At 45.2% G+C, this 14,297-nt stretch overlaps 1 protein-coding gene across 1 annotated transcript; it reads left to right on the plus strand.

The window, feature by feature from the left end:
- The first annotated feature begins 12,784 nt into the window (after positions 1–12,784).
- ier3 (immediate early response 3) lies at positions 12,785–13,902 on the plus strand. The gene has a single exon (XM_070904351.1). The coding sequence runs from the start codon at positions 12,867–12,869 to the stop codon at positions 13,449–13,451; it is 585 nt and encodes a 194-aa protein (XP_070760452.1). The 5' UTR covers positions 12,785–12,866; the 3' UTR covers positions 13,452–13,902.
- The last annotated feature ends 395 nt before the right edge of the window (positions 13,903–14,297 follow it).

Consider the following 14,297-nt stretch of genomic DNA (forward strand, 5'->3'; position numbering starts at 1 on the left):
GCTGTCATCCTCCTCCTGCAGACCCCTCCCTGTGGCCCTGGGGCCTTTGGAGGCAGCCGGCACCTTCACCTCCTCCTCCGGTTCCTCATCTGCCTCCCTGCGTCCCTCTCCTCCCCGGGGGCGCCGCCAACGCCGGGTCCTATACCCGGCCTCTCGGAGCAGGAGGCCCCCGCTGAGGGAGGCCCCGGACCAGGCCCGCCGCTGGCTGCTGCTCCTCTCTGCGCTGGTCTTCCTGCAGATCTACACTGAGGAGACGCACACCTGCACAGGTTGGTGCGCACACATTGATACGTCAGCCATTTACAGACTGACTCCTGAGCTGTCGCAGCACAAAGAGTCACTTCTGAATGAACTCTGAACAAATTAAAGGACAGATGAGGGAAAAGCCTCTTTCCCAGAAAATGTGACATGTTAAAAAACGTATGCGACTCTCATCCCAGGGTTTAGCAGGACAGGGCCATGTGGTTTGACTGCATTAGCTAGGTTGTTGTGTATACACTCATTCTAACCATATAAAAGTGTTGGCACCTGATTCTGATTTAGTTGTAGTCGTAGTCTTTTGAAAATTAGCTAAATTTTTGTTAAGTTTAAGGAGGTAATTAGCAGATTTGTCCATTAATCCGTCTTTCACATTAGCATTTAGATTTTACTTTTTGTGTTGCGTTGTGTAGATTGACACCTGCTGATGTGTCTTTAGACGTAGATTTTAAACGTATCTGTGTCTTCTGAACTTGCAGAGCTCCAGAGCCAGTGCCCGGACCCGGCAGCGTCTCAGCCCCAGGAGGGTGAGGGGAGCCTGGGCACCGCACAGAAATGGACAGGGGAGGAGCCCTGGAGGGGCCGGACAGTGGATGGAGCTTCAGAGACTCAGCTGGAGTGTGTGGTGGCGTGATGGAGGAGCAAGTCTGCAGACACGTCAGTCCAGTGAGATCACTCCCTCTTAAAAACTATTTCCATCCACATTAGTTTGCCTGAGGAGAGACAGTCACGTGTCTTACAGGACAGCACTGTTATATTGTTGGATCCACTCATGAACTCATAAGACTTTTTCTGTGTATAAATGGTCATGACTCTATCAGCTCTTAGTTGCACAAACATTTTTGGGTTGGAGGTGACCTCTGACCTTTGACCTCTGTGTGGTCGGGTGCACGTGATGTCGCTGCTTTAGGACATGAGGCCACGCTGATGTTTAAGTTTCTCTCTGGAGGAGAATCTAAAAACCTTAAAGTGCAGCAACTGGTTCAGCCGATATGCCGACGACGATGTGCTCTCTCTTTGTAAAGGACTGGATGTAAAACAAGGGAAACTTCTTCATTTCTGTGAAACTGCCAACAGAAATATTTTAAACTTGTGTGGACATTAATGATACATCAAACATGAGAACTGCTTAAATCTGTATTACTTTTGAATTGTACAAATTCTAATAAATCATTAACTGTGTTTGTGTGCAGCAGTGGTGGAAAGTACACTTACTCAAGTTACTTGTACTTGTACTCTTTATACTTCTACTGCACTACATTTCAGAGGGAAATATTGTACTTTGATTTATTTGACAGAGTAACAAGCTACTTTACTGATGATGATTTTACACACAAAATATATAATCAGCCTATAAAATATGATTAGTTTTAGATTAAACTACATGGAGTAGCTAATATTGGCTCCAACTTGACCAGCCTCAACATTAAAGTGCTACTTAATGCATCAGTAATAACAATAAAGTTTAATAATAAAACACCAATAGGACCAATTTGTCTGACCTATGAGTACTTTTACTTTGGATTCTTCTTGTGTACTTTTACTAATGCAGGACCTTTACTTGTAGTGGAGTATTTTTTCACTGTGGTATTGCTACTTTTATTTAGGCACAAGTTGTGAATATTTCTTCCACCACTGGCATGCAGTACAAACTCTGTATAATCTGAGCTGAGCAGCTTCTGGTTCGTCCTGCTGCGCCGTCATCGACCAACCAACGCTCCGACGTTTCCTGAGGCAGTCTGGGAAACTGTGTGTGTGTGTGTGTGTGTGTGTGAACTTTGAACTGAGGCGGTGACTCAGAGAGACGAGGTAATCCCTCGTTCAGCCAGGCTGAGAAAGCAAACACACACTGGTATCACCGTGTGAGGAAGTGAGTGTGTCTGTACATGCCTCGGTATGTGAACACGCGCCAGCTGATTAATGCTTTAATATACTGCACATATACCATGTTTAGACTTTATTGATCCTCAGGGTGTAAATTCATGTTACAGAAAGGGCTAAAGAGGGAAACAGAAGACCGACTTAAAATGAAAATAAACTAAATAACATAAAATATATTCCTGAATTTATTCATATATTTGTGCAACTTACTGAAGTAGTAAAGTGACTGCTGAGAGTCACATTGGAAGAGAAACAGGTAGCTATAGTGTATGCACTATACATTAGTAAAGGTATAGTAGTAGTATGAATAATAAATAATACACTGAAATGCAAGAGTCACCAAAATGAACTCTTAAGCTTAAAATGCTTCTTTAAGTTTCAGGTATTAAGTGGACGTAATACCTGAAGTATCAGAAGTAAGTAGTTAGTAAATTGTTCAGCCAAAAACATCAGATTTTGGCTTAAAAATGTGTTATTTGGATTATTTTTTATTGTATTTAACCAGTAAAGGTTGAAAAGAAAGAGCCGAAAATAAACAAGACCAATCTGAAACTATCACATGATGTTTTAAAGACTCCTCACATCAGATCATATATGTCACAACATCAGCACCCAAAGCAGACAGCAAACCTTTCTGTAATTTAACTTCCAGACAAAGACGAACTGTATATCTTTTATGATAACAGTATGATGGAGAGAGAGGCAGTAGACGTTCGTACAGTCTGCCTCCAGGCTTCGTGACGTCAGTGTGGATTTGTAATATTTCTGTCTGTTCAGTCACATAAAGTTGTGTGTCTGAGCTCACAGTGTTGTTCATTAGGATCAACACCACAGTTTACTGCAGCAGGTCTGTCGCATTCTGTCTGCATGTACCAGCATGCGGGAGATTGTTAACCTTGAGACCAGCTGAGGGAGTTAGTACCTGCCTGCTGAGGAGGAAGGCTCTCCTGTGCACTGCAGCTGTCCTCTCCAGCTATGCTAACCCGTTCAGCCACAGAAGCATCAAGAAGTCACGTTAAACTTTCTTTTCATATCAAGAACTCTGCAGCTCTACGGAGCCTTTTTGCTTCGGCACATTTCCTGTTCATCAAACAACAACATCTGGGTGACCAGGATGAGAACCGGTGTCTCGTTCCCTTTTTTTATTCGATCATTTCAGACAACAGGGCTGCTGAATGAGCACCAAACGTGACACCACTAGGGACCATTTATATATTGGGCTTTTCTTTTACATATAATCCTCAATAGACAAAACAATCTTTGAAGTTTGAGGACGCTTCCTTGCAGCCAAAATGTGGGGTTTTACTGTGAGTAAAATAACCCCCAATAGTGTTGTGGGAGGAAATAATAGTGATTAATGTCCCTAATTTAATCAAGCCAAGAAGTCAAAGCACTAAGAGACACTACAGTGGTGTTGTACGCTTGCAAACATCTCGTGTCTCCACTTCAGTCTGTTAAACGTGCAGGAAGCTGCTGAGAAGATGTCCAGAATATCGTCCTGTTACTGCTGCTTGAACACCAGAAAGGTTCTGCAAAAAGTCTGATGACTTGTTTTGTAGTTATGATACTAAGCTGGAGAAGAAAGAGGAACATCTGGCAGCTAAAGAGCCAGATGTGGAATGATCGTGTTGCTCTGTGTGGGCTGGGAGAAGGTGACTGTTTGCTAACATGTTAGCCGTAACAGCTGTATGAGGTGATAACGTCTGCCGACTGGTCAAAACATCACTGATAAGTAAATGTTCCAGATTTGAATATGTGACATTTTAATGAAATAAATAAGAAGGTTTGTGAGGCAGCAAACGTGAAGACAAACAAATAAATCCTAATTAATCGTGATGAAGATGTTGTGAAGCTGATGACATCAGACATGTTTGAGTGCTGAGCTGTTGTGACGGATTCTGTCAGAGTGACTAAAGTTGACTGAAGTCAAAACAGTTTGAGGAAGACGAAGAAGAAGACGTCACGTCACCAAAGAGCAGGATGACAGTTTGATGAGCACGACAGTTTCTATCAGGAGTGTGTGTGTGTGTGTGTGTTGTTTATATGTGTCGTGATTCACAGCTGTGTTGAAAGATAAACTTGGCAGAACAATCAAGACACATACTCACAGCAGGTGTGTACAGGTGTGTGTGTGTGTGTGTGTGTGTGTGTGGTTCCCACAGAGCTTCACGTAATCTCAGTGATGATTTCTTGTTACTGCACATTTTTGTTGTTTTTGACAACATCTCATTACGTATTCATATTATAAAGTGCTTGACCGTCACAACAACACACCCCTTGTTGCAGCACCTGGAGTCTGTCATGTTTTCAACAGTGTTCCTCCTGCAGAACAGACTGAAGCCTGAAGGTGTTGCTTCTTTATTGCTCTGTATGTGTGCAGGCGTCTTCATGCAGGAGTCCAGCTCGGCGTCCTCAGAACGGACATCATGGCAGAGACAAAGAGACCGAAGAGGACGCTGATGGAGGAAGGTGAGAGGAGAGAGAGAGGGAGTGAGAGAGGGAGCTTCACCAGATGAAAGGCTGCAGACAGACGGCGAGCCGGCCTTCTGCTGCTGGACCAGTAAGGAACATTAGATCACAGCAAAGCTGTTGACTCAGCCGACCAAACCCAGATCCTTCAAATGTCCATCTTCCATGAGGGTGAACTGTAGGGGGCGCCAGGTCCCATAAAGTACACGTTCTTACATGATGTTGCTTTAAGTCAAAGTACAGAAGTACTGTCAAAAGTAAAAGTACTCACTGTGCAGCAGAATCTGTGTTATTATATATACGTGCGCAGCATCCTGAATCCTGGAAACTACTTTGTTTATAACTGTTCGTTCTAATCTGTAAAGTAACTCGTAACTCCAGCTGTCACATAAATGTAGTAGAAGTGGAAAACAATGGCTGCCTGGAAGGTACACAACTGAGTTATCCACCCACATGACATTTCTCCAGATGTTGAACCAGCTGCAGGGATTCGCTCCCATTCAGACACCAGAGCATCAGTCAGGTCCAATCAGGTCTGGCAGACTCAGTACAGACAAACCAGCTCTTTAAGGACAAACACAAACCGTTGGCACAAGATGGAAGAACACTGTCGTCTACAACGTCACGCTGTCGCTCAGAGGCCTAAACAGGACCAGCTGCATCGTGCAGACATGCGTCCAGGCACACGGTCTGCAGTGAGAGCTGCTTATTTGCAGTTAACTGAAGTTTTTTGGTTCTGGAATTGAAACTTATTGTTCTGACTTTAATTAAACAGGATCATCAGGTCAGATGTGTGAGATGTTCAGGTGCAGTTCACCTGTTTGCGTCACATTTTACCCAACAGAAACCTGAACCCCTGCAGATTAGTTATGACCTGACTGAAGCTAATCCAGCAGTCAACCTGATTGTGCTTTTGTTGCATGTCACCGTCATGAAACTTCTCCCTGCTTTCCACAGAAAAGCTCAGCTGTCAATCTGACGGCTGACACCTGACAACACCTGAAGGAGGGAAACATTCCTGTGCGGCGGTTCAGGTTCATTACAGAGCGGAGACTCTTGAAAGGCTTCGGGGTAATCTCATCACCGCAGTTAACTCCTCTCTGATATTTCAGCCTGATTTGGCTCCACTTATGGAAACTTGATGAATGAGGTGAATCTTATTGTCACTCCAAACCGGATTTGTGTTTAAAGGTCTTAAGAACAAGTTTTCTAGTCTCGTGAGATCACTTCTCTTGGTTTTTGTTTTTTCCACGAAGGCCTCTTCAGACTGGAAGCATCGTGTCAGTCCGCTGAACTACTGCATGTTCGGACTGGACGCATTAAGACTACTGAACATTCTTGAACGTGTTCCAAGATGGAGGACGTTTGGGCGCCAAAAAAAGTTTGTTTCCTGGTTTGTGCATGAATGCATCTTTCCCACAGACGGTCACACACATACAGGCAGTTTCTCTGAACATCACGGTCTGAAAATACCCAAAACAATAATTACTGTTGTTAATGATGATTAAGTTAAACAGTTGGAGGTGGCCTGTCTCCTAGAAATGACCGTAACATACTACTAATGTGCCGCCAGTATATTATGTGTTTTATTTAACGAGGAAACATGGATGAACGTATCCGGTGAAATGCTGAGACTGAACGTATTCCAACAAATAGAGATCTTTATGGTTCTGCTTCTTTTAGATCTGTCACAGGAAGGTGAGTGGAAACTGAAGAATATAGGTTTTTAAATCATCTCTGTACTTTCAGAGTTTCAAAAACTGCAAGTCACTCTGAGAAGTCCCCGTGTGTTTACGAAGGAAGCACCTACATCAGCATCTGAAAGTGTGTTTTATTTTCATGACAGGAATCTTTTTGTCAGAGCAGATGATCAGTCGCTCAAACTTCCTCGAACTCAGAGGCCTCTGGGATTTTCCAGCAGTCGGTTTGAGGAAGAGAGAAAAAACAGAGCAGTGACGCAGCAGCATGACTCCAGATGGTGATTTCCTCTGGGAGGTGAGCCGTGGACATCAGGCCCGGAGCTGCTGACGTCGACCGGCCGGCAGAAGTTACTCAGAGCCAGAAGTCGTCTGTTTGGTTAGCTGAGGTCGAGCTTAGCTGTTAAAAGCAACACGTTTCTGGACGGTTCAGCGGCTCTCTGTGAACCACTTCAGACCTGCTCAAACCAGAAACAGCTGGGATTGGTCAGGAGCCCCCCTCCCCCGGTCCCTCCCCCCATTTAGACCCGTTGGTCCAATCACATCGAGCTGGAAAATGACGAAAAAGAAAACTTTCTGCTCTGGAGGCGAGAATCATCTGCTGTCCAGTTTAACACTTTAATGGACAGAAACAATGACGGTTTTGTCTCAAAGAAAGTTTCTATTAATACGTTTAAACTTCGGTGTGTGGAGTCAGTTTGCTCTTCTATACATGCTTTCCCAGTTCCTTGCACCTAAATCATAATATAATTCGATTATTTCCATAGTTTCATAAAGTCCAAATGGGAACTTCTTATGAATAAAAGGCTAATTAGACAATAATAATTATTACACAGGAAGACTGTACATTTCTACAAATCATATTTATATTTATCTGCATTTCACACAACAATTTATCCTCAAACGTCTTTAAAAACTTTAAAGACTGATTTCTCTGCAATATATCTTTCATCAGAAATGCAATCTTCAACTCCATCTTTGCAAATTTGGGCCGTGCAGCCAAACTTTATCTTAAATTCTAGTGGAGATACAAACACGTCAGCTGAATTTTGGGGAAATGTGTCTAAAATGATGCAGAAGACATTGAGAATATTTCCACTTGATGGACTGATGAAGCCCTAAAAACAGTCGAACATGACAGTATATGAGATATACGGTACACGATAGTGTCCCCTTTTATTCACGAAAGTCTGAGTAAAATTAAAGGAGGGTTAAAAATTCAGGTACAAAACTTCACAACGTCCATGATGATTTCTGGGGCTGAAAAAGTGGGTCAAAAAACTAAAAATCGACTTTTAAAAGGGAGAAATAACATTTTAAAACTGTGAATTCAAGTTTATGCAAATTGTTAATCCCTTGAAGACGGACAGTGTACGAATGAAGCTTTCAAACATTTCACATGGTCTTCATCACTTCTTCTTCAGTTTAATTTCACCCAACTTTTCTTTACTTCAACAAAAATAGACACGAAGCGTTTCGTTCAGCAGTTTTTATTGAAGACGTAAAAGTCAACAACAACAGAACCTGTTAAACATGTGACCTGGTTTTGGGAGGGGCCTTCAAGGGGGCAGAGCTATGGTGAAAGGGGGCTTGTGTGCTCATGTTGCCCCCCCCCAGCAGCCGGTGGTCGCCCGCCGGACGCTGCCCTGTTCTGCACGTAGGCCCGTTCACATGGCAACAAGCCAGCACGGCCAATCAGAAGTGTCTTTGATCAGAATTACAGCACAATAGTGACCCACATCACATGGTCGCCATAACGACCTGACAGCCTTGTGATCAGTGACAGTGTGTGTGTGTGTGGTCGACATTACGATCATGACTCAAACTAAAACAACATCTCTCTCTCAGCTGGAAGTGGTTTCATCTTTTACAGTAAAAGTGGAAAAAACCGGACGGATCAGCGTCCGGGTGTAAACCATGTGGAAGATCTGAGCAGCAGCAGACGGAGCTGTGAGCTCACTTCCCCGTCTGTCGCAAATGAAACACATGCAGAGAAAGGAGATTAAAATAACAGGTGGGGGCCTTTACAGACGTGCAGGCTGCTGTTTTAATGTGAGTCTCGCCTCACTTTACTGTCAGAGTGGAAAACACTGTTAACACCACAGAACCGGCGGCTGGAGAGACTCCGAGAACAGTTTCGGGACTCGGTGTGATCCGCTGCACTGACTCTCTCTGAACAGTATCTCACACACCAGCCCTCACAATGATCCACGAGACCGTTTTCTGATCTGCCACCTCTGTGATTAAGGTCTGGTTAGATGAGATACTGAGGGGACCATGAAGGCCTGAACCGCATTTCATCACAATCCATCCAACAGCTGTTGAGATGTTTCAGTCTGGACCACAAATGTCAACCTGCTGGTGGCGCTAGAGTGAGTCAGAGGCTCACCTAAGTCAGCAGGATTCCTCCTCTGGGGGACGTGGTTGGTTTGTAGCAGCAGTCCCGGTGTGAGACGCAGCCTGTCTCTAAGCTCTGAGCTGGTGGAGTCTGAACAATGTTCAGCACAACATTGTTGGCAGATCACCAGCAACACATCACCACAACGTGTGGACGGGACACGTTCAGAGGGGCAGGAGGAAGCCGGACAGTCTGAGTCTCTAAAGCGGGAAACACTTTCTCTCATATTCATGTTCTCAGAGAGAGAACCAGTTCTTCTCTGACCCGACTGCTTTCACTGATCGATGACTTCTTACATAACGCTCACTGCCTGCTGTCAGGCCTGCGTGCACATGTTGTGGACTAAAAGAGTCAACACGGACCACGACACAGAGCGGCGTGGTGACCGGGGTCCCTGCGTCAGCATGTTCCCTGAACGCTCGGGTCTACGTAGACCCCCGTCACAGAGCGCGGGGCTTCAGGGGCAGCAGGTCAGACCTCTGACCACCAGATCCTTGATGTATCGTCTCACATTTCATTCAGGTGACGACGGCTCGCCTCACTTCCATATTTGGAAACACTCCTACAGCAGACTGTGTGTGTGTGTGTGTGTGTGTGTGTGTGTGTAGATGAATGTACAGTGTCAGGAATCTCACACTATGCAGAGAGGAAAGCGAGAGCGTTTGTTGTGACACATTTTCCAGCCATGTCCTCCTCCGGCCACCCAGACGCTCAGTCAAGGTTCCCACTGCAGGGTGTGTGTGTGTGTGTGTGTGTGTGTGTGTGTGTGTGTGTGTGTGTGTGTGTCGCCCTGCAGCAGGTTCAGATGCTTCGGATTCTTTCTGCTGAAGCTCACAGTGAAACAAAAGGAACAGAAATATGTTTCAGGTATTTTAAACATGCAGTTTGACTTCCAAGGTACTGCAAGTGAAGAGAATCATCAAGGCCTTCAAATAACTGCAGACATCTGCGTCTGACATGCTCAACAAGCTGCTTGTCAGTGTTCAACTGCCTCTTCATTTCATTTGAATCCGAAGAAACATCACATCACCGCAACTAAGCACAGAAGAAAAAGCGGGACGTGGTTCAGTTTTCCAGCTGCGAGCAGGAAGTCAAAGCAGCTTCACCAGGAGAAGCTGAGCGCCAGCTTTTGAAAGCTAATATGATCATATAAAAAGTGTGCACACAACATATTTATTGTAGAGAGCTACAATAAAGGGATGACACACATCCAGAGTTTGAGCGTCTCTTTGAACCCTGCAGGATAAAACAGAAGGAGAGAGAAGATTTAATCAACGAGGAAATAAAACCCGTGAAAGAGTTGACGGGAAGAGACGCAGCCAACAGCAGCTTCTGATTCGTCTCATCGTGCCGCTCATCATTCGCCTCCCTTTCCTGTGAAAAAACCCAGTCACCGCTCAGCATTGTGCCGTGTCACGTAGCAGCTCTGTGAAACTGAAGCTGCGCCAAACTGCACCCGGACGGGTGTTCAGTTCAGCAGCTGACTGCGGGGAAGTCGCCGACAGGCCCCCCAGAGGTGACTCGGATCACAAAGGTCGAGCAGATCGTCAGGAGACTCTTCGTGGACTCAGGAGGTGACGTTTCACATCCCGGTGTTTGTAAAGTGTGTCAGGAAACTCTGACCTGAGGCAAAGCTCCCGTGTGAGGTGAGAGGGACGGCTGCAGCCGACAGATAGATTCAGGGCGAATAAACTGAAATAATGCGCTCATTATAACTGCAGAACGAGAATCGTCACGTTTTTAACTTTTCCTCCGTCTCAGAGAGATCCAGTGATGTCGTCTGATATATTCTAAATATCAGACTGGCAATAAGAGCTACCGTGTACCTTCTGTGGCAAGAATACAGCAGGAAAAGAGAACTAGAACTGAGCATCGTATGAATTTAACAAACGTGCTGCTGGACTTCACTGGGACTGTCTGATGTAACTGAGTTGACCTGAACAAAAGAGAGCTCTTTTTCTGCAGGAGGGGCTCCGACGTGTCGTAACGTGATCTGGAGGCGGTTAGATGAAATGAAACTCGACAGGTTGGTGCAGAGCCTGCAGAGGTTCCAGGGAACAACGGGAGGAGATGAAGATGCTTTCACCTGTTTACTGACATTAATGAGTCCTGAGTCGACTGCTTTCATCAGAAATTTAAAAAATCATTATGGGAAAAAAAAACAGAACCGCACTGAAGACACTGATGATATTTAGTTTGTTGTATTTCTGCAAATCACACGAACGCTCTGCTTTCTGTTCCCAGTTACTCTGACGTCGCTTCATTCACAGTTTTCCATCTTTGCTGCCACAAATTTCAACTTATTTACATATTTAACAGCCAGAAGGGCCATTCATGTCATTTCCAGTCACTGGAAGCTGCGTGGGAACTCCTGGACACACTGACACAAACTGCCACGAGCCCTGAAATGATGACATGTGGACATTTTGTCTCTGAGTGATTCAAGTGAACACTTAGAAACACAAACCTGACCCCAGTTCAGAAAATCTTTCTGGATGAGCTGCAGAACTGCACGATTCATTTAGAAATCACGACATTAAAATAAAGTGACTTCCTCTCATCAAACTGTGATTTCAGCATTCAGAATGAGCTCACAGCTCCGAGTGACCGAAGTCACAAGGCGGGAAACTACCAAAACTACAGTTTCAGGCAAGAAGAGATATTTTTAGAATCAATTAAAACAATCAGACGGCTGCTTTCAGGGATCGACCTTTTAATAAAGAGCTTCTTTAATTCTAAAGATGCTTCCAGTGACTTTGTTCCGATTGTCGAATGTGTTAAAGTTGAATAACTTGGAAAACAAGACCAGATGGTTATTAAATAGTAAATGTTGTGACTCTTAGAGACAATTAAGGTCTGAAGAAGTTCCACCATTATTAATAAATAATAACACAGTAATCACAGCATCATTCAGAGGAACATGACAGAAACATAACTGGACTGTTTGTTAGTTTTAGGGTTTTATATTCCTGAACTTATTCTCACAGTGAAGAAAACCACAGATTCATCCTGAGACGAGCGATTTCTACTTAATATTCTCTTCAACTAAATGACCACAACAACTATTTCATGGATCTTTGTCTCAGTGTTCAGGTGGCTCCTCTCAGGCGACTCTTCACGCCATCATCACTGCTGGCAAGATGTCATTTCATTATAAAGTTTGACTTTTTAATCTCAGACTCTGTTTTCACTTTCTGGTGTAATCTCAGAGTTTAGGAAGTTTCCTCATGAAAGACCAACGTTACACCGTAACTAGTGTGGTGCATTTTCTCTATGTTGTTGACATCATCTACATGACACATCCAACATCCGCCTGCTCCACCTGAGGTCATTCATTCATTCATTCATTCATTCATTCATTCATTCGTTCTTCAGGCTTCAGTTCAGGTTCAGTCTGAACTGGAAGATTTGAAGAAGTTTCCAGCAGAGAAACTCCCACATGTTCTTCTGTCTGTGTGTTTACAGTCAACTGAAAGCTTACAGGACCTCTGAATGACTGCACATTATGTGGACAACATGTGGACATCATGTGGACATCATGTGGACATTATGTGGACAACATGTGGACATCATGTGGACAACATGTGGACATCATGTGGACATCATGTGGACAACATGTGGACATTATGTGGACATTATGTGGACAACATGTGGACATCATGTGGACAACATGTGGACAACATGTGGACATCATGTGGACAACATGTGGACAACATGTGGACATCATGTGGACATTATGTGGACATCATGTGGACAACATGTGGACAACATGTGGACAACGTGAAGCTGACGTTGCTACATGATCATAGCTTATGATCATATTTATCATATTTTCATAATAAAGACATTTAAAGCACATAGTCCGCATAGTTCAGTGTCATTATTTCACCAAACCCTGATGATTCAGCTTCTGGTCCTCCGGGTCCAGAGTCTCGGCCTCCAACGGAGAAATATGCAAATGTCTCTGTTTTTTCCCACTTGAGCAATAAGGTGCGTCGGCTGGGCCTCAGGGAGTGGCCTGCTGTGTATGGGCGTCTCTAAAGACACAACCTGAACTAGAAGATATAAAGTGTGAGCTCCCCGAGGCTCGAGCAGACCTGACTTTCACAAAGCTCCGAGAGGGAATCACAGAAGCCGAGACAGCGACAGACAAGTCAAAGAAAATGTACTCACGATCAGACAGCGTGACCCTGACGGTGAAGCGGGAGAGCTTCGCCTCCTCCAGGATGGCGACCCGCAGCACGGAGCCCGAGGTCTTCACCTTCGAGCGGATACCGGCTCAGGCCACCGCCGTGCGCTCCTGCGTGCCCATCCGGCCGAAGAAGCGCTGCACCCGGGTTATGTACCCCGCTAAAGTCCGCATGCACCTCCCACCACCTGAGAAGTGCCAGGCCAAGCGCTGGCTGGTCATCCTGTGCCTGGTGGTGCTGTGGCAGATCTACACCGAGGAGCCCTGCGCCGAGACGCAGCTGGGCAGCCCCGACAGCCCGGTCAGCGACTACCAGGGCTTCCCCTTCCAGTCTGCGGAGGAGCGGGCGCTCACAGACCTCAGCGCCAGCTCCGAGCTCCTGTCAGCCTCGCCGACCAGCTGCGAGGACGACAGCTCATCCAGCGACCAGATCATCCCGAACACCACCTGCCCCAAGCCCGGCGAGGAGACAGAGACCAGCCGGTCGTTCGAGCAGAGCGCCGGGAAGAGCTACATGGTGGCTCTGCTGGTCTACCACAGGCTGGGCAGCGAAAACTAGACTCCCGGGACCGGTTTAACTGTAAACCGCCCCGAGTCTGGGCTTCTGGGATCGAAAATGAGCCGAGCTGGAGTTGATCCTGAGTAGCTTCCGGAGGACAGCGGTGCGCCCAGCGCGGCGCAGCCGGGGAGGGAGCTCCGAGCGCCGGCTTCACCCTGCCAGCAGTCCCCCTGAGAGCGGAGGACACAGTCTGGAATGGGACACTTGAAAGAAAGAAAGAAAGAAAGAAAGAAAAACTGTGAACACTTTGAAAAACCTGACACTTGAACACTTGAACCTGCACTAACAGGCCTGCGGGCAAACTGGATGTTTTAGAAGTTGAAAACTGTCCTTCCTGTAGGCCAGCCAGCTGAAACCGACACTGTCTGTTGTGTAAATGTCTTATTTAGTTATTTATTCTATTATTTGCTATTTATTGATTAATAATTTGAATAAAAAATGTCGAAAAGAAGTTCATGTTTCCTGCCTTTTCACTCACGTGCACACAATGTTTTTTCATTTCATCTAAACATCTAATGAATTAGTCTAATTAGTTATGAGATGTTTCTGCATTGGATCATAATCAACACATCTGCGTCATTTGCGAGCTTTAATTACAGTCTCAGAATCTGGGAAAAGACCAACATAGTCCTGCAAATAAGCTTCAAAACACAAATCACTTCACACTTGAAACGACCACATTTGACCTCAGGCAACACTTTTAAGGCTAAACGTTTTTCTGCTATTTTGAATATTAATCTTTGCAGAAAGCATCACAGAAACTGGTCTTAACACTTCAGGCAGACTGTGAGCCAGACCTGATGAATCCTCCTGACGCTCCTGGATGGGAGCAGATCCCTGCAGCAG

This window comes from Enoplosus armatus, chromosome 4 (genome assembly GCF_043641665.1).
Source record: "Enoplosus armatus isolate fEnoArm2 chromosome 4, fEnoArm2.hap1, whole genome shotgun sequence".
NCBI classification, from domain to species: domain Eukaryota; kingdom Metazoa; phylum Chordata; class Actinopteri; order Centrarchiformes; family Enoplosidae; genus Enoplosus; species Enoplosus armatus.